General features: G+C 34.6%; 1 protein-coding gene across 4 annotated transcripts in view; it reads left to right on the top strand.

Annotated features, from left to right (window-relative positions):
• The window catches only part of LOC111059008 (uncharacterized protein DDB_G0287625), a 255,554-nt gene that overhangs the window by 132,723 nt on the left and 96,972 nt on the right, over positions 1 to 25,859 (top strand). For all 4 annotated transcript variants that reach the window (XM_039441621.1, XM_039441622.1, XM_039441624.1 and 1 more), the window contains one exon: positions 4,947 to 5,050. In XM_039441621.1, coding sequence (XP_039297555.1) covers positions 4,947 to 5,050 — 104 coding nt within the window. The remainder of the gene's footprint in view (positions 1 to 4,946; positions 5,051 to 25,859) is intronic.

Raw genomic sequence — 25,859 nt, 5'->3', positions numbered from 1 at the left:
TTAGAATATCGCATATGAATTCCTAATAAGGATGGTTATAGGCCAATTTCAAATTCTTCAAGATTTCAGTAGGTCAGGTTTTAAATTGGACCCTTGCGGAGCACAGGTTGCCTGCTACTTTTTAATGAAAATCTAGATTGATTGGCGGTAGGGAGACTGAATCACTACTTCGATAATGAAATTGTTTCTACTAAACACTTTTAATAGAAAGTTTGATTGATTGGCGGTAGGGAGACTGAATCACTACTTCAACAATGAAATTGTTTCTACTAAAAAATTTTTTCTGAAAATGAAGATGATTGGAGGGGCTTATCCCCTACCTCGTTTTGTGATATTCGTGAAAGTAGTATGGTGTTCCAGTTTTTTGATTCTCCGCAGAATCTGTGGATAAACTTATAATATTTCATTATAATTATAACACAATATTATAATATTTGCTGACGGCTCAATAGCCAAGCTTTTGATTTTCATGGTGAACTATGCATTTATTGTTAAAATGTTTTGTCTAATAACCATTTTTCTATTCTATTAATATATTTATTATAATAACTATTCAAAATTATCAAAAAAACTTGATTTAGCAATCGGCTTTGAAAAGTGCTAGTATGGGAAAATTGCGTTTGTGTCCGATAATAATCCAATGAATGTCATTTCGAAAATATTCAAGATAACAATTTTTCGATAATATAGCCAGTCTGCCAGTCTGTAGATAGATTTCTCCTCTCCAAGTTGCAGTAAATATCACACCATGACTCACCAATTGACTCACCATGGAAAAGTAAATGAAATGAAAAAACTCTTGACTAGGCGGAGTAAAAGTAACACCTAATTGAAAAGAAAAAAAAATGATTTTCCAATTTTTTTCATTACATTTTATCACCCACTAACCAGAGGTTAATGCAAGAAAAAACAAATTATTGTTGTAAAATTGTAGGCAGTTCCATTCTCATTAAGCCCTGTTGTCTCAAATTAAGCCCTGTTGTCTTCATCCACTCCGTTTGGTTAAAAAATAGCTTATAAAGTCTGAAGAGAGGATAAATTTATTAAAATCTTCGGCTTCTTTAAACTAACATAACTTATTTTAAGACTATTATTTATTCTTAATTTAATTAAATGCATGTGAGAGAGAGAATCCTGGTCAACAATTTGAGACAAAATTCAATTTTCTATCATCAAGTGCTGCTGAGGTGGATAGTATTGAGAACTGAAAGAACACTATTTTTCCGGGAACCACCTGTTGGTTGTAGTACTCAAATGGGCATACAGCACGGGAAAAACATACATTGTGCAGATTAACTGGACAATTAGGATTATAGAACATTAAAAAAGTATGATTTAAGATTCAACATTTTAAAGGTCTTGGAATGAGCTACAATCTTTATATGGAACATTTTCCTCGAAAAATGGATATTTCCCAAGTCCCAAATCAGCTACAACCAGAATGAGCACCCCCATTAATTTATAGACTATTTAGACTATAGGTATTATGGTTCTGGGATCTAGTGTTATACAGTATAGTGTTAATGTATGCAACTTCCCAAGTTCAGTGTAAGCCTATTATTTTTAAATGTTGAATTCTTATTCATTTGATTTTTTTTAAAGCTATTATTTGAAAATTGGATTTGTTAGTCTATGTTTTGTTTTAGTCTTCTACCTGACAAAGCTACTAACAATATTTATAGAATAATCCAGATTTGATCTAAAGTAGATTGCTTTACGAAAAAAAATATAAAATAACTGAATAAATCCAGTTTTGATTGTAATGGAATGTGCTGATATGCTTAATTATTTTAGTTTCATTTTTCTACATATTGAATTTGTTCCTGAAAAATGCAAGAGTTTTTGATTTATATTTTTTTCAAAAAATGTCCATTTTCTGTCGGATATGATAAGAAAACTTCAGGAACTCTATCTATCCCCGGTGCCTCTCTTAATTTTTCTTATGACCTTCCAGATATCATCAATCGTGAAGAATTCTGTTTGTTGTTCGCTTGTTCCTGGTTTTCGAGTTTGGAATCGGGTACTATGTTTATTTTAGTATATGGAATAAGCAGCTGATTGAAAAGGATTTTCATTGCTTCATTATTTCCTCTCTGTTCCCTATTAGCTCCCCATTTGTATCTTCACATAATGGGTCGATTGAATAAAAGCCATAGTCCGAGAGATATTACTTTTAACATGAAGAGGGGAAACTGTTTTCTCCTTGCACAGTTTGCAGCATGGACAGAGTAGTGGAGAGGAGTAAGCATGCTGTGCACAATTGGATGCTGACACAAAAGTAGGAAGAATTCTGTTAGGTAGAGGGAGTGATTAGTGAAGGAAATAGTATCGTGCCTCTCTGTCTTCTTTGTGAGAGCCGTGTAAAAAGTAATGTCCCTCGGACTATAGAATTTAGTGACTAGGAACTAATCATTTATTCTAGCTAGTGCCAATGTTCAGTTGAATAATCAAGTGCTTCCGTAGCTCAAGTTCTCGTAAAATTCTCAAGTAAATGCTAGGTCTGTCAGGTACGTCAGGTGATAAGATTATAAAGCTGACTCGGGTCCTAGTATAAGCAATCGCTAGATTTTATTTAATTGTCCAATGTAGTTCTGGGCTCTGGGCTTATAACCTTTCTTGAACATGTTTACTCCTTAATGCTCCCCGAGGATCTCTGGTTCTCTAAGCCATTTTGGATCCTAACCTTACCATCCCAATATTCTCACTTTTTTCTATCATTCAGGCTTTGGACTCTTTTCTCAGGCAATAGAACAATTTTTTGGCCCTTGTGGGTCTCTCTAATAAGTATTGTTCTTGGCTCTCATTCCATCTTCTCAAGGCCCTTTCACAATCTTCATCAAACCAACTCTGTTGTCTTACATTATTTGACTAATAAATATTGTACGGTCTCTTCTGCTGACTCTCTTCAGGCACTGTCACTCCTTATAACCCTTATTTTTCCTCCTCTCCTGCATCCGTCACACCATGTAAGCAATTTTCGAGCGCCTCCTTGTTTATCCTTATCCCATCCTCTCTCTTCAGATGTTCTGTGTTCAGTCTTTGTGGTCTACGTGAACTAGCTTCCTCTCCAATTCCAAGTCGGCATTTGAAATAGACTATAACCAAATAGTGACCTGTGTCTTAGTCTGTACCTCTACAGCTCTTTGCATTATTTACAATGCTGGATCTTGATCTTCTATCAAGATCATCTTGATCTTCTATCATATGCTGTGCATCTGGAGAAGTCCATGTCGATCCACTTATGGTTATTTTTCCTGGGAAACTGGGTGGGGATAACTATTAAATTTCGTGATGCAGCTAAGTCCATCAAGCGCACTTCATTATTGTTGCTTTTCTCATGCTAGCTATGTGCTCCTGATACTTCCCTGAAAGCTAATTCTGTACCAATTTTTGCCTCCATGTCTCTTATTACAAGTTTGATATAGTTTGATTGTGTGCCATTATATACTTGATCCAGCTAGCTGCAAATCTCATCCTTGATTTCTTCATACTTGTCTCCACTCTAAGCATGCACGTTTATTATTATTGAAAGGATGAAAAATTTAGTTTTTACCCTTGAAACACACATTCTTCCATTCACTGCCTTGAAATTCAGTAAATTATCTTTTATATCATTCTGTGCTTAAAATCCAACTTACAATGCATGTCTGCCTCTTTTTTATAGCAACATGTCACCGATTGTCAGAAACTCCAACCCCTATACAGCTTGCTTCCTGGACAGCCAGTGGACCTGCCTACCTTCAACCTGCAATAAATAAATAAATAAATGTTTATTTCCCAAAAAAACTAAAACTACAACATCAATTACACAAAATATTAGATAAATTACAATATTACATACAATAGTTAGTTACAAAAAATTCTTATAATGTGTCCTCTACTTGTTTATTTTTTTCTACCTAACTAATTGACCTACTCCACTATGGCGTACCATGTTCTAGAGTAGGTTTTGTTGTTTTTTTTTGTGCGTATTATCAATTAGTTAGTGTTTAGTAAGTCATTAGGTGGTTAGTTGTTGTTTGAAATAATGTTTTCTATGTTCTGTCTTCCTTTGCTCATCAACCAATTGTGTACTATTGTTTTGAACTTTCTAGGATGATTAATCTGTTTAAAGTTAGCAGGAAGTAGATTATATAATTTTGGTGCTAAATGATTGAAATGTCTCTGGTATAGTGCCTTCCTTGCAACACTAGTGATGAGAAGATTCCTGTATTTGGTGTTGTGGTTGTGGTTTCTGGTTTGAAATGTTGTTGGGTTCTTGTGTAATCTGCATAGTATCTCCTTGGAGTAAAGCTGTCTTGGATCCATCACGTCAAACTCATTGAATAGCTGGTCTGATGAATAGCGTGGAGGCTTCTGGTTGATGACCCTCATGATCAGCTTCTGTACCCTGAGGAGCGGTTCGATGTGCAAGAAGCTTGCACCTCCCCATCCCACAATCCCATACAGCATGAGGGACTGAGCTAGAGAGAAGTAGATAACTCTTAGACATCCCTTGTCGACCAGACAAGGCAATAATGCATGCATTGTGTAAATTCTATGGTATGTTTTACAAGGTATGTTTTATACAGGTATGTTTAAGGTAATTTTTCCCAGGTCTTTGACAAGCCAATAAATCCCTGTCAGGGTTTTATTCCCATAGACTTTGAAGTTCGATTGAGCTTCATCGGCAAGGCATCTTTTGTTATTTCATATCATAGAGAACCATGAATATTTTCATTGACACTTCAAAGTATTACAAACACATGATTTCGCTATTTACATCTGACTCACTAAGAGCTACAACGGGAAACATCCCTACCCTAATCTACGTGAGTTTTTTGCTGACGTTTTGTTTAAAATTTATCTTCAAGACACCATACGTTTTTGTATTTTTCAGTATTGTTATATTGCAAATCCATGAGAATGATGCCATTCCTACCTAATTTTTCTCTATTCAATTCCAGGCTTATTCACGATGTTAAACAAAGGCGCAACTGGACTCAGAGGATCAGCTGTTGTATTGCAAGCAAAAGCAAAAGCTGCTGAACTGAAAGAAGCAGGGATCGAGGTAATGAGATTATTATATTTTACATTGATACATGAAAGGAATATTCGTTTGTTATATCAACATCCCTAGAAATAAGCACTTTCCCACAAGTGAAAAATAAGCAGCATCACAGTAATAAGCACTTTCCAAAGTACAACTCAAAAATTTTTAGAAGGTAAATTTGATGGTGATGAATATCAAAATTATTTTTTGGAGGAGTTGTAACTTATTCTTGTGATAGGTACAACTCCTCTACTTTCATAAATGTTACATACCTGTTCTCCACATGAAAAAATGGGTATGACTGATCTCATAGAGCTGTATTATTAGTTATTTAGTTTTAGTCTACTAGAATCCATAAAGATCGTCACTCACATCATGATATTTAAATAGAAATAGACCCCTGCTATATCTAAGAACCATAACAATTCCATCTATCAATAGACTTTTAAAGTGAATGCAGTTGACTCAGAAACATACCATAACATCACAAAAGAACTGATCAATGAAAGCTATAACTGGCATTCATATGAAAACAAGCAATTAAGACCAATAAGAGTGATCATGAAAAAACTACATCCTTTTTGTGGCACAGACTCAATAATGGATTATTTGTAGGCAAGAGGATTCCCAGTAGTAGAGGTAGTAAATAAGCTGAAGTGGAAATCCGAGAAATTCTACGTGTCTCAGTGGAAGAAGTTAAAAAGGAAATTAAGTTTCTTTTCCAGGATTTGACCTGATAACTGGCTTATTCCTAAAGCACTCATCATGTTATCAAACATACTAGATGCTTCATTTTAGACCAGATTTGTACCAGGAATCTTGAAAGTACCTGAAGTTATAATGCTGCTCAAGCCAGGAAAAGAACCTCATGACGTAACTTCATAAAGGTCGATTTCATTCTTACCTGTGTTATCAGAGTTGTTTGGAATGTTATTATTGAGTAGGCTAAAGCCAATAATAGAGAGGAAACAATATTGATTCCTAATCATAAGTTTGTTTCCAGAGAAAAACACTCCACAATTGACCAGATACATAGAATAGTTAATGTAATAGAGAAGAGTTTGGGAGAAAAAAATATTTGTTCAGCAGATTTTCTTGACATAGGGCAAGCCTTTTACAAAGAATGGTATGAAGGACTTCTTTACAAGTTGAAAAAAATTCTTCCCAAGAAATTCACAGAAATACTGCAATTATATTTGGGTGGAAGGTACTTCAGAGTCAAGTATGAAGATTCATATTCTGATCTGAGAGAGATAAAAGCAGTGTGTTCCACAGGGAAGTGTGTTGGGGCCAGTGATTTACCTTCTCTTCACCAGTGATATTCCAAATGTGAAGGAGGAGAATACCAAAGCGACGTTTGCAGACGACACTGTGCACCCTACTAGCAGTCGACAGCCATGCAGAAATACTGCAACAGAAAAGCTCCACAGATCTGTCAACAAAATACAGGACTGGGCCAGTAAGTGGAGGATGAAACAAAAATGAGGGCAAGTCTATTCACGTTAACTTCACCAACAGAAGAGCTGATGTGTACCATTCAATCAGCTAAAATAATATCAACATACCGCATGCAAATTCTGCTAAATATCTAGGCATGACTCTTGATGCTAAGCTTCGTTGGAAATAGCATGTCAAAAAGAAAAAAGAAGAGCTCAACATAAAATACAAGAAATTCCACTGGCTTATTGGAAGAAACACATAACTTTCAATACCAAACAAAGTTCTCCTGTACAAACAGATCCTCAAATCTTCAAACCTGTCTGGACTTACGGTATCCAACTATGGGGCTGCACCGAACCGAGTAACATTGCCATCATTCAATGATTTTAAAACATGGTGATCAGAAACATCATTGATGCTCCCTGGTATCTGCGGAACAGCGACATCCATAGAGATCTGGGAGTCAACCTGGTATCCTGTGAAATTCAGTGGTATGCATAGAGTCTTGAAGCACGGCTCCACCAACACAACGTCGAGGCAATCCAGCTGCTAGACAATGGAGGATTAGTGCGGAGACTCAAGGGGACACGGAATCCCTATCTTACTCCATGTTAACATAAGGAACATTTTCTCAAAAACTACTGAATATTTTTGCTTCAAATTTTCACACAATCTCAATAGGTATGTTGTACACAATCATGAGTTTTTAGAACAGAAAATATCCAACAGTTTTTAAGAAAAAAATTTTTTTATGATCAACATTTTGAAAATTAGTTATTTGCAGTTTTAATGAAATACATTGATACTGATCACTACTCACTCATAATTCAGTACATTCCTGGGTCATATGCAGGTTCTTCTCCAAATTCTTCATCAGTTCGCTTCCTTTTCTGCCTTCTTGATGCCCGTTCATACTCGCTGATTGAATTTTTTGCATCTCGTATCCGTTCATTGTCAATCTTCTTCATAGTTTCAATCATCCTTTCGCCACATTGAACACCAATTTCATTTAGCACTTCACACTTTATTATGTTCCCCTTGTTGAAGCATGCTACAGCATCCAATACACCAAGCTTCAAAGTTTTGCAGGACACAAATGTATTTTTAGGAATGCGATTCCTAAATTATTCACATTATTCACACTTTCGTTCACATTTTGGGTGCCACCATGTAAACATTTTTTCAATAGATCGGTTTGACTCAGTTCCCTATAAATAGGTTTGATTGTATCCATCACAGCTTCTGAAAGACTGTTCTTGTGGTTGAAATGCTTATTTGTTGCAATTGCTTTTTTGTACCGACACCAAGAATCTTCACCATGAGGACACATCTCATGCATAGGATTCTCATCAGTTGACTTTCGGTGAAAAAACGTAGCCCACACAGCTTTCTGCATAGATTTGTAATCGTGAGTATTACGTCTTATTGCTAAACCATAATAAGTTTGTAATTGATCAATGCAAGTGTCTGTCAGTCTGTTCCTACCACTCAATGGTAAACCATCTGAAAACTTCACTCCTTTCATTTGATTTTTCAATCTCCTTAGGCGTGCCCCCATTCTTTTCTGTATATGTCCAACACATTCCAGCTTATTTACTACTGTATCACCATAAGGTTTATCTGCTACCACTGAAATATAACTTTTGCTATCACCATCACCTAAATAGTTTATGTATCAAACATTGTACTTCTCAACTGACCTCTGAAAAATTTCTTTCACTCCAACTACTTCCATGCCCCCACTTGAGCCATCATAGTTTTTAGTGCATGATTTGTCATGATTGTCCTTATTTTTACATACACAATATTTGGAGAGCACAGAAACATCAATCACTTTACCTGTATCCACACTTGTACATGTTACAACACCATTCTTGGATTGATATCCTCTCTTCTGCCAAGTTCTATCAAATGCAGCACTAATGTCTCTGGGGTACTCATTTTCAATATTTTCTAATACTGCTTCCTCAACAGCTTCACTCATACACTTTTGAGCCACTGTCTCACTGGCTTTTCTGAGGCATTTATAATAATTGGCAAATTTAGTATGAGGCTGAGGTAGATTTAGGACACCACACAATAACTGACCAGCTCTCTGACCTTTGCCAATAGACCTTAGGCCATACACAAATGTAATGTTCACATCATAAAGAGTTCCACGAAAACTATCATTGTCTATTTCTACTTCTGAAGATCTGTAAAATTTTTCATTGAATGTACAATGCACACAATAAATTTCAAGCTGTGAAGCAAGACCTACTCCACTAAATGTACTTCTAATTTCTAATCCCCTTTTTTACAGTATTTACACTCAGAATGTTTGAATAATGTTTGTGACAATATATGTAAATTGATAATTTCATGAACTTCACTGTTATTACCTTCATATTTATCAAAGTTAGAACCGGATAATTTTTTTTCAGAGCTTGTTGATGATGGGTTTGAGTCTTTGGTTTCACTAATATTTACATCCACATTCTTCACTCTACCACATCCACCAATTCCTTTACGATTTTGTTTTTTGGTGATTCGATTGCTATAACGAGGCATAATACAAGTTCATTCATTGATTATTAGAGAGAAAGTTCAGTTTAGTTGCACTAAATAAATATTTTAACAATTGTTCCAACTTTCATGGAAAAATACCAACTTGTATGCGCGAATGAACATAACAATAACATAACCTATACTCCACGTTTACAAAGCATGTTTTTGCTATCTCTTCTGGCTAACAATGTAGCCAACCTAAAGAGCTAAAGAACAACGCAAAATTGATAAAAATCGGTCAATTCGTTCAAAAGTTACAACAAATTTTATTCAGGCTCCACCATCATCACAAAAATTGGAGAAATGAGACGTGTAGACTATTTTTCAAAACATTATTCCAAATATTATTTAACATCAAAACATACAATATTGCACATCAATGAATGCTTCTGCATTTGTTTTTCTAAACATGAAATATCCAATGGCGGTAAAATTCAAAAATCACCAAAAATTTTTTTTTTGCTTTCCGTGTCCCCTCAAAAGGAAGAAGCCATTTGAACTAGTGTAGTACAAGTAGTTTCAAGTGAAAAAGCAGAGCAGTGATTGAGTGAAACAATAAAATCATGCTTTATAGTACAGTTGTTTAATTCAAGTACATAATATTATCATTAGCACTAAGAGATTCTAATGAGAGTTTCACTGTATTCTATTTTTATTCAGTAGGTTAGGTTCGATGAAATTTGCTCTTTAGTCTAATGACTAGATAGCAATAGTATATTAAAAAAAAAATTGGAAACTCTATTAATAGAGAAGCTTCAAAACAGAACTGTACTAATAATTATTACTACTGGGATTGTGACAAGAATTCTTTATTTCTTCACTTCTTGAGATATGAGCGCCTATTCATTTCAAATTAGGTGAGACATAAATCCATCAAATTTTGAGGATAAATTTCCCATGGTATTTGTTGCGTTTCGAACTGCATTCAAATAGTCCGCCTTCTGCAGGTCTACCAAATGCCGTATTCATTCCCTTTTTTTCCCTCAGCCTCAGCTTTCCTCGGGCACCTTCGGCAACACTCGTCGTCAACACTTCATTTTCAAGTCTTCATTTCTAATTACTGAGTTTGAAGTTAATTAAAATTATCTGTTCCTGCAGTAATTATAAATTATTCTTCACCTTACATCAAGTTTTGGTGATTAACTTTTCACCCATTTGTTTTTCACGTTCTTCGCGGTCTTACTTCTTGCTATTCTAGATCTGTGATTGGTCTATTACGGTACCCAAAATTACACAAGCTGGAAGACGCTGGTCTATGTTTGGTTTCGCTTGGCGTCATTCCTCTCCTGGAACTGTACAGATTGCTTTCAATGTACCATGTACTTCTTTCACAATAATTTTGTTTTCTACATTGCTTCACCTTGACTATTTCATCTTCTTCAAAGTGATCATTATTTTTCACTTTATTTCTCTTCGCCCAGTGCATTTAAGTTTTATTTGCCCAGTGCAGACTACCGTATCATTTTCAATGATAATTTATGCCCAGTGCATTCTACCATCTTCCGACTTTAACAAAACAATTTTTGTATTGTATAAAGGCAAGTATTTGTGCTTCAATATCCAATGATTGTTGTGAGAACACATATCTCTTAGGGCCGGTTTCCGAGCTCGGGATCTATAAGTTCTGGACTTACAGAGTCCAGGACTGAAATAAGCTCTCGGGTCTAAATTGACTTTCTGAGTCACGATTTTATCTTCTAAACTCCGGAGTCTATCAAGTTCTCGACTTATTTGAGTCCAGGACTTTAACACAGTAAACATGAGGGAAATTTACAATATTTTGATGTTGTATTGTTGGCATTATAGCAAAACGGAAACCGCTGATTGCAGCGGGACAGTTCAAATGAGCATGCTCTCCAAACTATTTTGTAAAAATACGTTTCGATTTCTTTGTAGGCCTATTCAAAGCAAAAACCTTTGAAAGGTGAATGAATAAACATTTAATTTTACGTTATGCTATTATTGATCATTGATCCCAACCATTGATTTTGGAATGGAGATTTCATTAGGCTATTGAGTTTGAAAACGTATTTGTTTTGAAAAAAAAACTGGAATAATAATTTATTATTGTTATATTATTATTAATATGATGAATATGATGTTGATTAATAAAATTCAGATTGGAGAATAAATTTCAAGACAATCCTTGTATTATTTTTCTTCAACATTTTTAGGTTATGTCACAGGAAAATGAGGTTAGTAAACATATATGAGGTTGGTAAGATGAGGTTAGTTTTTTACGCATGATTCTGTTCAATTTTATTCCAAAATAAACTTGCAAACTATAAATTATGAATTTAGATGGACTAATCCAAATAATTAAGGTATTCCATGACATCTATTTGGCTTTTTATCTACTCAAAAACAATAACTGAATTGTGTTTGCTTAGTTAAGTCTAGAACTTGAATTTAAACCCTACCCCAGTCGAGGGTTTAAAATCACTGTTTCAAGGCTTGGACTTAACGATTTTTGATAAATCCTTGACTCGGGAAGAGGCGAGAATCTAATACAAAGTCCTGGACTTATAAGACCTTCACTCAGAAAGCAAAATTATAAACTCCAGGGTCTAACGTGATCTTTAAACTCCAGTCCATTCAAGTCCTTGACTACTTTAACGCTCTGACTCGGAAAGCCAATTTTCTGACTCCAGAGTTCAAAGCCAGTTAAAGTCTAGAACTTAGCTGAATCCCGAGCTCGGAAACCGGCCCTTAAACTATCAATTATCTACTCTTCAAATCTCAATTTTAATAGCCAAGGTTTGGCTTAACCAGTGTTTCATTGTGAATATCTACAGTACAGTGTGAACATGCTACAATTATTTCTCTAGGAGAACAGTCATTGCTACACTATTGATTAGCCTTTTCATTATCCATATCTTTGAACTTTCAAGGCTACTTGAACTTTTGCATTACTACAACCAACCAACTATTTGAGGTTATCTATTTTCACCGTACTTATTGTGGACATTTTCAAGTGTGATTTTCCAATTACACCTCCATCTTGGACTCTTTTGTGAACGTTTACATAGTTCATTTTTCAACTTGTTTCAATCTGAGACACCACTACATTCATGTCTCAAATATTTTTAAGATATTTGTACAAAGTCCTGACTTTGGCTTTTGTTGCATTGAACTTATTTATCAACAACCAATCGTTGAACTCACTATTATCCAAATTGATGTTGAAATTGTGTTCTACCACATTGTGCTTTGCAATGCCACTACTGTGTCTAACCTACCTTGAAGACCAGCCCTTTGGCCTATGATGACAACCAAAAGCCCACCGAATGTGACCTCTCATTGCCTATCTCAATTGATCTCTCATGGACAACCTACCACAAGTTGCTGCCACCTCTCTGGAGTCGTATTATCTTATTACTGGCTCAGTAATACCTACCATCTTGAGTTTGTGGATCACGTCTTGATATAGGTAACTCATTGTTTCAAATTACATTTTTTTTTGTACTTTATTCAATTGCATTACAACTGATTTATCTTATTAGTAATTACTACTTTCGATTTGTTTGAAGAACTTATTTTAATTAGCAAATCCATGCTAATTTGACCACCGATTGTGAGCTATATTAACTGACTGAAGTTTCTATTCCAGTAAGCCTAATTTACTTATTTCAAGTCAATCTTTTTTGTGTAGTAAACTATTTACTCACTTCCAGTTACTTTACTGATTATGATCTTTTAATTCTGACACAGGATATTCCTGTCAGCACTTTCAATGAATTTATTCATTTGCTTGAAATTCATTCTATAACTGATGATCAAATTTCAGTTTATAGATGTTTATTAAATCTTGCACAAATTCTTTGTGCATCTCAATTTATATCTTTTTCTCAATAATATTGACTACCCACATTATTATATATCTCATTTCATATCTATCTTTTAGCTCAATTAGCATACATTATTGTACATCACATTTTTATATTTTGAACCTAACCTTGCTAATACTAAGCATTGTAGCCTATGCTATGTTTATTATTCTTTAATAAGACTTATTGCTCATATCATTCAAACATCAGGCCTGGCACTTGTATTGTTTATGAATTAATTTCCATTATGTCAAATTACATCACATTTAAATATCAAGTCCAACTTTTATATTCTTTTTGAATTAGTCTTCTTTTAAATCAAGATACCATATTTTTAAACTATTCGACAAATCTGTCACTCATATTTCCAGATTATTCAATTTTTTTCCAAATCAATATCAATTCTTATCAAACATTGTATTTTTTGATTGTTATCTAGTAGCTTACCGCTCAAACTGTATATTTTCAAAATTGTATTTGAATTATCATATTTGCCAATTCTATTATTAAATCCATAGAAATCTTTTCCAGATATATCCAAATTCATTACAACCTTTATGAGTAATTTTCAAATATTGTTACAATGCATTTTTAATATTATATCAGATCTGTTAACAATACATGCCTTTTATTTTTGATCGATCCAATTCCAAGTATTTTACTAAATTTACTTTATACTTTTTTCCCCTTGTCATAACAATTTTATTTCAGGGTCCCACTGCCCCCAATAGTGGGTGGTCCTCCTTTTATTCCTCATCGCTACTTCAAGGGAGATTTTTATGGTAGTGTTTCCCACCTTGAAATTCTATTTCACAGTCCCGCTCTTAGATTGCCTTGAACACTACATTAAGAGCTATGATCCTCTGCCGCCAGATTTGAACTGGAGTTATTCGACTACAATACAAGTTACATAAACTTCAAACTGTTGTTAAAACTATGGACTCATACAAAACCTTTTGTAAAGCAATTGACTATAGAACTAGTCAACACTCACAATTATATGTACCCTATTGCTAGGAATCATGATTTATTACAAACATTTTGTATGGAATTGGATCATTTTAAAATTATCACTATTATATTTTTATTGTGTATCATTAAGTCATTGCCAGAAACTAATGCATTGTACTTGTTTGATTTCATGCTAAACTGTGGTTCTTTTGCGACTTCTGTACAAGACATCTGATGCTTGCTGTCTCTATCACCTTGCTGAATCTCGCAACTGCCAAACTGTTGCAACTAACCTCAGACATCGTTAGAATCAGCATTGTTAAAGGGCTTTTATAGCAGCATTCATTCAAGATTTTTAAGTGATTCAGTGTCAAGCTCAAGATTGAAGGTAACTATCTTTATCTCTATTCAATATGCCCCCCAAAGCAGACCCCAAACGCTTATAAAGCATATGTAATGAACTCAGTTACTACCAATCAGAATACTCTGAATTCATAATAAAGGATCAAGAATCCTATGAACAATTATCTACTGTTAAAACTGATATCACTAAATTGAAATCCAGATATGAAGAATGTCATTCACAATTATTGTCAACTGATGACAGTGATGACACTCAACATTTTGGTACACTTTAAAAATTCATTAAAATTCAAGGTACTATTAATGCTAAATTAACGGTATTTGAAAAATGCAACCAAGAGAGATCAATGAAAATCACCCTACACCACATTATCCTCAACAAAACTTCCGCCTACCTGAAATCCCATTTCCAGTTTTCAATGGCGATTTTAGTCAATGAATGGAATTTAGTGCCAATTTCACAAATATCATCATTGATTATGATGCTGTATCAGAGCATCTTAAATTTTACTATCTTAAGCAAGCCCTTTCTGGTCAGGCTCTTGCACGAATTCAAAATATCCCTCCTGGCGAAGGAGATTTCAAGCTTGCATGGGACTCATTAACCCAGAGGTGTCACAATCCCCGACTGATTGCATCCAGTCATATTTCTGCAATCGAAAACCCACCGTTACTGAAACGAAACTGCTCGCAATCACTCAGAGCATTTATTGATCATACCAAATCTCACATTAATGCTTTGGAAGCATTAAGGCTGGGTGTTGAATTGAAGGATCTACTATTTTTGCACAAAATTCTTGCTCAATTAGATCAGTCAACATTGCGTGCTTGGGAAGCTCGTTGTGTTAAAGATCAGGTTCCATCACTTGAAAAATTATTTGATTTTCTTGAAGCTCAATGTCAAGTCTATGATGCTGTAGGTTCGAGTAACAATGCTCAGCAGCCCCAACAAAAACCCAATCAAAGGCCAAATCAAATGAACTCCCATTACCTTGGTAGTCAAACACAATCTAGGTCATCTAATCAACGTCCTTATAATAATACTAGTGACAATAGTCAACGAGCTAATAATTATTCACATTCAGCTCCTCATGTAAGTAATTTCAACCATCAAAAATGTCACTTTTGTCAAGAAAAAAGTCACCCTGCTTTTCAATGTGAAGCATTAATCAAATTACAGCCTTCTGCCTGCCTTGAAGCCTTAAAAAGGTGCCGTTTATGCATCAATTGCTTAAAGCCCTGGAATCATATGCATGTTTGCTATGATAAAAGATGTTCAAAATGTGGAGATAAATATCACACCTTGCTCCATGAGCACTTTTCCGAGAAATCCTCTAATAAACCCAAAAAAAATTGCAACTACTAATGTAATAAAATCAACTGATAAGTCAGCTATGACTAAATCTACCTGCAATCATTGTCAAGTCTGTACTCAGCAAGTTACTATACCTAATCAAGGTGCTATGGACATATCTTGTGACAATCAGGATTTTTTTAAATCCACCAATAGGAGCACTGATCCATCAGTCAACAATGATTCTTCCAAAGAAATGCTTGAACGTCATTTAAATGCTGCATCCACTTTTTCAAATACTACCTCTACAAATGTAAACCATTCTCGTAGTTCGGTACTATACCACTGCTGAGGTATTTGTCATTGATTCAAGCAATTAAATGTACTGCACTCATTGACAGTGGATCTGATTGCAATTTAATCTCTAAGGAATTTTCATCTCAGCTTAAACTTGCTTCTCAGTCATTAGACATTACAATCCGCAGTGTTGGTGATAATACAATCAATTCATCAATGGCCCACCTAATTTCCATTACTACAAATGATAATTCTTGGTCAACTAAACAGCATTGCTTAGTTGTGGATCAAATTTCTCCTTATATGCCTAATGCAACTATTGACATAAACAAATTTAATATTCCTACCAACATTCGTTTGGCTGATCCTCACTTTTTTCAATCAAAGAAAATTGATCTATTATTAGGCATTGATGTTTTTGCTTCCATAATGTCACCTGGACAAATCATAGTATCTGAAAATTCACCAATGATTCAGAATGCAAAGCTTGGATGGATAGTGTTTGGTTCACTCAAAGATTCAAATTCTGAGTCAACTTCAAATTTGAAATCTAATTTCACTTTAAATTTTCTAACCACTAGCCTAATAGTGTATCTCACCAATTGGAACAATTTTGGAAACTTGAAGAAGTATCCAGCTGCACACCACAATCAGCAGAAGATAAATTTGTCGAAAATCACTATCAAACTCATACTACTCGTTCAGATGATGGCCGATTTATGGTCGCACTCCCTAAAAAGGACTTCTTTCATTTGTTAGGCAACTCAAAATTTCAAGCTGTCAAACGTTTTCATTCTCTTGAGAAAAGATTGTCTTCTAACATTGAATTGAAATCTTAATATGTTTCATTTATGAATGAATATTTAGAACTTGATCATATGGTTCAGGTCCCTGAACCTACAGCTGGGCAAAAAACCTACTATCTACTAAAAACCTACTAAACCCACATCATTGTGTGCACAAACCAGATTCCACTTCAACCAAGTTACGTGTGGTATTTGATGCTTCTGCTAAAACTAGTAACGGTCTTTCATTAAATGATGTATTGCATGTTGGACCAACAGTTCAACAAGAATTATTTGAAATTGTTTTGCGTTTCAGAATCCACCCAGTTGCATTTATAGCAGACGTTTCTAAAATGTATAGATGTGTGTGGTTAGATCCTGCTGATCGCGATTTTCACCACATTCTTTGGCGTGATGATCCCACCAAGCCTCTATTAGAATATCAATTGAAGACTGTAACCTATGAGACTGCTCCTGCTGTCTTTCTTGCTACACAGACTCTTATCAAACTAGCTGACTTGGAAGCTAGTCATGATCCTGAAGTAACTTGTGCTATATGAAATGATTTCTACATTGATGACTTTTTGTGTGGCTCACTTTCTGTTGATCAAGCTAAATCCTTAGCATACCGACTTCTAACTACCCTTGATAAAGGTGGATTTCAATTACGCAAAAGAATGAGGAATCATGCTGAAGTATTGGAAGCTATTCCTCCTGATTTTATTGAAACTGAGTCAATCAAACCAGTTTCAAACGGAAATGATAGTGCCACAAAGGCGCTTGGACTTATCTGGAATTCTCTTATCCATTTCATCAAATATTAATGATATCGTCCATAAAACCTCCTTCACAAAACGTGAATTTCTATCAGCTATAGCGTCAATTTTCGACCCATTAGGACTAATTTCACCTGTGGTCATCTCATGCAAAATCTTACTGCAAGAAATATGGTTAACTAAAATAGATTGGAATGATCCCTTGCCCAAAAATATTCTATCCAAATGGTTGGAGATACTTAAGCAATTGAATTATATTTCAAACATCACTATACCTCGTTGTGTTATCAATAACAATGAAAATATCTCTATTGAACTTCATGGCTTCTCTGATGCCAGTTTTAGTACATATGGTGCTTGTACATATGCTCACTCTCATCAAACAATGCTCAAAGCCATTTATTGTGTTCCAAAACTAGAGTAGCCCCACTCAAACCATTATCTATACCCAAACTTGAATTATGTGCTGCCTTGCTACTCTCTCGACTTGTTAATAAAGTAGTAAAATCATTAAATTTGTTTTTTTCTAAAAAAAATTTGTGGTCTGATTCTAAAACATTCTGCAATTGGCTTAGGGCCCCTGCTGAAAAGAAAAATATTTTTATTGCCGTCCGTGTCTCAGAGATTCAAGAGACAACTTTTCACTTTTCTTGGAATCATGTAAAAACATCTAACAATCCTGCTGATATCATTTCACGTGGTTGTAAACCCCATGAACTACAAGTCAATAGTTTATGGTGGAATGGCCCTTCATGGCTTACTCAGCCTCAAGACTCATAGGACTCTTTCACATCAAATGTTGTCATCTCTCAAAATCCTAGAACAACATTAGTCATCAATTCTGAAGCTTCTGTCTTGCCAAGTATTCTGTCATCTTGTTCCACTTACAACAAAATGATTCGTTCCACAGCATATGTTTTTCGATTTTTGCAGAACATTCGCAATCCTCAGACACATAGCTCAGATTCATTATCAGTTGACAAACTCTCTAATGCTGAAATCCAGCTAATCAAAATTGTTCAAAAAGAATCATTCTCCTTCACAATCAAATTGTTACAAAACGGCCAAGAACTACCATCTTCTAATCCATTTCAACAATTGTCCCCATTCATCCACTCTGATGGCCTTATTAGAGTTGGAGGTCGACTTCAAAATGCTGTTATCCCTTTTGATTTCAAGCATCACATCTTATTGCCTACCAAACATAAGTTCCCAAAGGCACTTGTTGTAGCTACTCATCGTCGCTTATTGCATGCTGGTATTCAGGTCACAATGGCCTCAATTAGACAAAGGTTTTGGATTCCTTCCACACGTCGTACAATCCGCTCCATTCTCCATTCATGCCTACATTGTTTTCACTTTGATAAATCCATGTCACAGCAATTGATGGGTCAACTACCTTCTGTTCAAGTCAACATTGAACATCCCTTCCTTAATGTTGCCATTGATTATGCAGGACCAATTTCAGTTCGTCTTGGTGGACCCAAATCACGAACATTAAATAAGGCTTATATTGCTATTTTTGTGTGCACACGTGCTACCCACATTGAAATTGTCACTGAACTTTCAACCAAAGCATTTTTAGCTGCTTTAACTCGGTTCACAGCACGCCGCGGTCTACCTAGGTCTATTCATTCTGACAATGCTACTAACTTTCAAGGAGCAAACAGCGAGTTACAAGAACTTTGCCAATTTTTATCTGTACCACAAAATCAAAAGGTCATTCATCAAAATGCCTCTTTGTTCAACATTCAATGGTGTTTCATCCCACCACGCGCACCTCATCATGGTGGATTATGGGAGAATGCTGTAAAAAACTTTAAAAAGATTTTTAGAGTAATCACTTACAATCAAATTTTAAATCTTGAAGAGCTATTCACAAATTGAAGATATCTTAAATTCAATACCACTCGTACCATTGTCTGAAGATCCAGATTATCTCACTTATCTCTCTTCAAGCCATTTTCTTATTCGATCACTGCATTGCCAACTATGCAACCCAAAACTACTCATACTTATCACCTTTCTCGTTGGAAACGTCTCCATGAATTGATTCAGTCATTTTGGGATAGATGGTCAAATGAATATCTTGTCACCTTACAAAGGAGACAAAAATGGTCTTCCTCTTCAGAAAACCTTCAAATAGGTACTCTTGTCATTCTCAAAGATCCTGGCTTGGAAGGTAGAACTTGGAAGGTAGCCAGAATTTCTCAAATCCATCCTGGTGCTGATGGCAAAGTCCGTGTAGTCACCTTACATATGCCTTCTGGTTTACTCAAACGTCCAATCTCTAATCTAGTGCCAATTCCCCTGGATGAGGATTTGAATGCTCACTTCACATTTTTTATTTTCAAACAATTTTGCAAATTGCTTGACAAGCCTGGTATGTTGCGTTTCGAACTGCATTCGAATAGTCCACCTTCTGCAGGTCTACCAAATGCCATATTCTTTCCCTTTTTCCCTCAGCCTCGGCTTTCCTCGGGCACCTTTGGCAACACTCGTCGTCAACACTTCATTTTCAAGTCTTCATTTCTAATTACGGAGTTTGAAGTTAATTAAAATTATCTGTTCCTGCAGTAATTATAAATTATTTCACCTTTATTACTTTATTACTATCACCTTTTTTTACTTCACCTTTCATTAGGTTTTGGTGGTTAACTTTTCACCCATTTGTTTAATGCGTTTTTCGCGGTCCCCTTCTTCCCTATTCTAGCCCTGTGATTAGCCTATAGCCTACAACCACACAAGCTGGATGACACTGGTCTTGGCTTGGCTTGGCTTGGCGTCCATTGCTTTCTCTGGACTTCTACAGTACAGATCGCTTTCAATGTACCATGTAGTTCTTTCACAACAATTTTGTTTTTTACATTGTTTTACCTTGCGTACTTCATCTTCTTCAAAGTGATCATTATTTTTCACTTTATTTCTCTTCGCCCAGTGCATTTAAGTTTTATTTGCCCAGTGCAGACTACAGTATCATTTCCAATGATAATTTATGCCCAGTGCATTCTACCATCTTGCGACTTTAACAATTTTTGTATAGTGTAAAGGCAAGTATTTGTGCTTCAATATACAATGACTATTGTGAGAACACATATTTCTTGAATTATCAATTACCTACTTTTCAAATCTCAATTTCAATAGCCAAGGTTTGGCTTAACCAGTGTTTCATTGTGAATATCTACAGTACAGTGTGAACATGCTACAATTATTATTTCTCTAGGAGAACAGTCATTGCTACACTATTGATTAGCCTTTTCATTATCCATATCTTTGAACTTTCAAGGCTACTTGAACTTTTGCATTACTACAACCAACCAACTATTTGAGGTTATCTATTTTCACCGTACTTATTGTGGACATTTTCAAGTGTGATTTTTCAATTACACCTCCATCTTGGACTCTTTTGTGAACGTTTACATAGTTCATTTTCCAACTTGTTTCAATCTGAGACACCACTACATTCATGTCTCAAATATTTTTAAGATATTTGTACAAAGTCCTGACTTTGGCTTTTGTTGCATTGAACTTATTTATCAACAACCAATCGTTGAACTCACTATTATTCAAATTGATGTTGAAATTGTGTTCTACCACATTGTGCTTTGCACTGCTACTACTGTGTCTAACCTACCTTGAAGACCAGCCCTTTGGCCTATGATGACAACCAACAGCCCACCGAATGTGACCTCTCATTGCCTATCTCAATTGATCTCTCATGGACAACCTACCACAAGTTGCTGCCACCTCTCTGGAGTCGTATTATCTTATTACTGGCTCAGTAATACCTACCATCTTGAGTTTGTGGATCACGTCTTGATATAGGTAACTCATTGTTTCAAATTACATTTTTTTTGTACTTTATTCAATTGCATTACAACTGATTTATCTTATTAGTAATTACTACTTTCGATTTGTTTGAAGAACTTATTTTAATTAGCAAATCCATGCTAATTTGACCACCGATTGTGAGCTATATTAACTGACTGAAGTTTCTATTCCAGTAAGCCTAATTTACTTATTTCAAGTCAATCTTTTTGGTGTAGTAAACTATTTACTCACTTCCAGTTACTTTACTAATTATGATCTTTTAATTCTGACACAGGATATTCCTGTCAGCACTTTCAATGAATTTATTCATTTGCTTGAAATTCATTCTATAACTGATGATCAAATTTCAGTTTATAGATGTTTATTAAATCTTGCACAAATTCTTTGTGCATCTCAATTTATATCTTTTTCTCAATAATATTGACTACCCACATTATTATATATCTCATTTCATATCTATCTTTTAGCTCAATTAGCATACATTATTGTACATCACATTTTTATATTTTGAACCTAACCTTGCTAATACTAAGCATTGTAGCCTATGCTATGTTTATTATTCTTTAATAAGACTTATTGCTCATATCATTCAAACATCAGGCCTGGCACTTGTATTGTTTATGAATTAATTTCCATTATGTCAAATTACATCACATTTAAATATCAAGTCCAACTTTTATATTCTTTTTGAATTAGTCTTCTTTTAAATCAAGATACCATATTTTTAAACTATTCGACAAATCTGTCACTCATATTTCCAGATTATTCAATTTTTTTCCAAATCAATATCAATTCTTATCAAACATTGTATTTTTTGATTGTTATCTAGTAGCTTACCGCTCAAACTGTATATTTTCAAAATTGTATTTGAATTATCATATTTGCCAATTCTATTATTAAATCCATAGAAATCTTTTCCAGATATATCCAAATTCATTACAACCTTTATGAGTAATTTTCAAATATTGTTACAATGCATTTTTAATATTATATCAGATCTGTTAACAATACATGCCTTTTATTTTTGATCGATCCAATTCCAAGTATTTTACTAAATTTACTTTATACTTTTTTCCCCTTGTCATAACAATTTTATTTCAGGGTCCCACTGCCCCCAATAGTGGGTGGTCCTCCTTTTATTCCTCATCGCTACTTCAAGGGAGATTTTTATGGTAGTGTTTCCCACCTTGAAATTCTATTTCACAGTCCCGCTCTTAGATTGCCTTAAACACTACAGTATTGTTGATTGAATAGAACAAGAATTTTCTGGAATATCTATTTTTAAGGAAGATATTCAATTTAACAAAACTAACTCAACTAGAAGTTAATATCGGGGCACCGAGCTTCGCTCATTATTTATGTATTGATAAACAGATCTTTAAAATGATCGGGGAAGGACTAACAGGCACAGCCCAAAACTGTTTCTTCCCCGAATTTTGATTTATACACTTTATAAGACTTAGGGTCCAAAAAGTATGTTCCATACACTTGAATCTAGGTCCAATTTTCAGTACAAACATTTGAAAACAGAAAATTTCTAATTTAGATTGCTTACAAACCAAATTTAATAACAAAATAACACTCACTAATCACTAAAAATATAAAATAATGATTTAGTTTGAAAATTATGATATACTCTAATTCAGAACGATATATCATGTCATGTCAACAAATCAGATTATTTTGATCAAGTTGATTAAAATTTCTAGATATTATTTCTCGTGAGATAAGCTGATTGATTCAACAGCTGAACATATTTCTGTCTCTCTCCCACACAGGCACTCCCATCTACCGTTATCAACAGATCACGAAATTATCATGTGTTTTTCAAGGATGAATAATTATTATCCTTTCCATGTCCTTCAGTGAGTTTTCCCAAGGATAAGACCTAGTGCATTCGAATTTTTATATCATAAACCTACTATGTTCAAAATTTCGTGAAAATCGTTAAAGCCGTTTTCGAGATTCATTGGACATAAATATATATAACCATATAAATAATATATACAGAAATTGCTCACTTAATATAATAGGATTTTTGGTCATCTTTAGTATTTTAGTAGATTGAATTTCATATGCAGATTTTGATAATTATAAATGAATACCCCCCCACTCCAAAAACAAAAATCAATATTTAATTTTTTTTGGAACACTCATTTTACCGACAAAACAGGGCTTTGTCAAATATCTTTTATATGGAGTGCTATACACACATCATGATGTAGGCGTGACGAAATGGAAGGGTAACCAATACAATAATAGATATGGTATTTGCATTGTCCTCAGATTGCAGAGACATTGCAAGCTCAACTAGTTCCTTCTATAGTTTCAAAAGAGCAGTTTGGAAAAGGAACTTAGAAGTGAATGATTTCATTCACTATAACACATAATCTTCAACCCTCAGTGAGATATCCTCCTCTCATGAAGATAGTCTTTACATTTTTTATCTGCAGGCCCAGTCCTTGATCTCACATTCAGAATAGCAAGGGATTAAATTAAGCCTCCAGAGAAATAAATGCAATACTATTGCTAAGTAAGAGAAGCCTCTAGAAGTTGCCTTGCCTTCAAACCCACGGGATCTGAAATGGGTGCTTCGGAGGGGTGGAAGGAAAAACCCAAGAGATCAGAGGTGGTTGAAACTCCAGGCACGAATGTAGTAGGTCAAGAGGCTGAGTGGAGGGTGACCAGGTGCCCTAGAGGCAATTTGGTGACCCCTGATTCAGCGGAAGGACCTACAAAAAAGGCCAGGATTGGAGCTCATGTAGGTCATGAGTTTGAGGGTGGAAAGACCAAACCTCACCACTCCTCAGGAGAGGGCTATAGAATGACTGCCTTTATTTTTCTTAGAGAGCGAAGTTAGGGCGCAGTCGACCCTCTCTTACACTCAACTCTCTATCAAGTATTATAACAATACAAAAAATAATACAAATAATATGATTAAAAACAAACAATAGTTAAGTTATCTACTTATTTAACATAATAACAAATTTTGAATTATTGAAAAGAAAGAGAAAAAAATACATTGAAAATAATACATAACAATGCTGAATAATAGTATTTTCTGATACTTCATCACTTTAGTAAAAAATAAGACACTACAGAGTACAATACAGTAGGCAACTGAACAGTAGCAACTGAAGTGTTTGCTATACATTTCATTACCTACTTATTATCACTATGTAAATCTCGAAGTGGGTAAGTAAATTACATTATGATTTATTTAAATAGTAAAATAGAATCTTCCTTCAATCAACAAACAGCGTGACAAACAACGCTCCTTCAATCCACGTGACATACATTTATGAATATATAATTTACATATGTAAAAAATGTGGTGACATCATTTGATGCCAGCTTTAAACGTTTCTCCTGTGGAGAAAAAAATATGAATTTAGTGGACTGTTTAGTGTATCCTAGACATTTAGATTCAAATCTACATAGCAATTGATTCCCCTTTTCATCCAGGATATTTGTGGTTTCTTAAAATTTGAATTTGTTGACCGAGCGAAGTGAGTTCTAAGATTCAAGTCGACGGCTTTGCATTTCTCTTTATGTTTATATGTTCCGCAATTACGGCGAAACGCAGCAATAGATTACCATGAAATTTGACAGGTATATTTCTTTTTAAATTGTGCCTCGACGTATATACAAGGTTTTTTGGAAATTTTGCATTTTAAGGTTAAATCAATGGGTAAAGTCTCCTTCGAACGCCAATATTACAGTAAAAATCAGAATAGAATCATCCATAATAAGCCAGCTGTTGAGTGGATTTTTAATTGCATGCAATAGCGCATGCAATTAATATATCAATGTAACTTAGTAAAAAATCAGCTGTCGTGTTGACTATTCATTGCATGCAATGACGCATGCAATTGATAACGGAAAGAAAACATAGTATTTTCTCTGGACCTTTATCTGCTTTCAACTCGGGCTGACCTGTTGCCAGTGTGTTGAAGGAGATTAGCTTTTGATGTTAGCATATTTTTGATACACTAACCCCAACAGCCATTAGCCGTTTTCACACCGACATCTTGCCGACACAACATACAAACAGGATTTACTCTTATGGACAGTATGAGACGAGGCTGTGTTTTATAACTGCGCGAGGTCTACTGTTCATAGAACTACCAGTCCAGGATTAAAATGTCGTTTTACAAAAATCATCAAATATTTAATAATTCAATACAATGATACATGTACAAATGTAAAACTTAATAGCACGGAGGTAGAATCAATTTATTCTTAAATGATTTGAAATATATTTCAAGTTGTTAGGCTTCATTTATTCATTGGACACCTATTTTATCATTATGGGTTATCAGAACCTATTAGAATTATGTAGATTGCCTTTAATGAATGAATTGATTTCCATGTAAATGTATTTCTACCAAACTCCAAAATAACTATTTAAATGTGACTTTCAATAAATTGTTCAGGTTAAGGCCAAATTTTGATACTGCAGTAACTTATACATAAGTGATATCAATGTAAGAAAGAACAGATTATATACTTCTAGATGGATGGAACAATATTGGAAAGATGTTATCCAACGGTATTTGAATACACACCCCTGACTGTTACTGTATGGGAGTACCACCAGTAATTTATAAATTTTCAATTCAAGAAAAGAGTGGTTATAGATAAAATAGTGTACTCAACGGTTATAATCTCCTCCTATCTATATTTTTTCTTATTATTATTTCTCATTTTCTTCCT

This window comes from Nilaparvata lugens, chromosome X (assembly GCF_014356525.2).
Source record: "Nilaparvata lugens isolate BPH chromosome X, ASM1435652v1, whole genome shotgun sequence".
Taxonomy (NCBI): Eukaryota; Metazoa; Arthropoda; class Insecta; order Hemiptera; family Delphacidae; genus Nilaparvata; species Nilaparvata lugens.
Note: the sequence above shows the minus strand (reverse complement) of the source record. Positions and strands in the feature narration are given on the sequence as shown.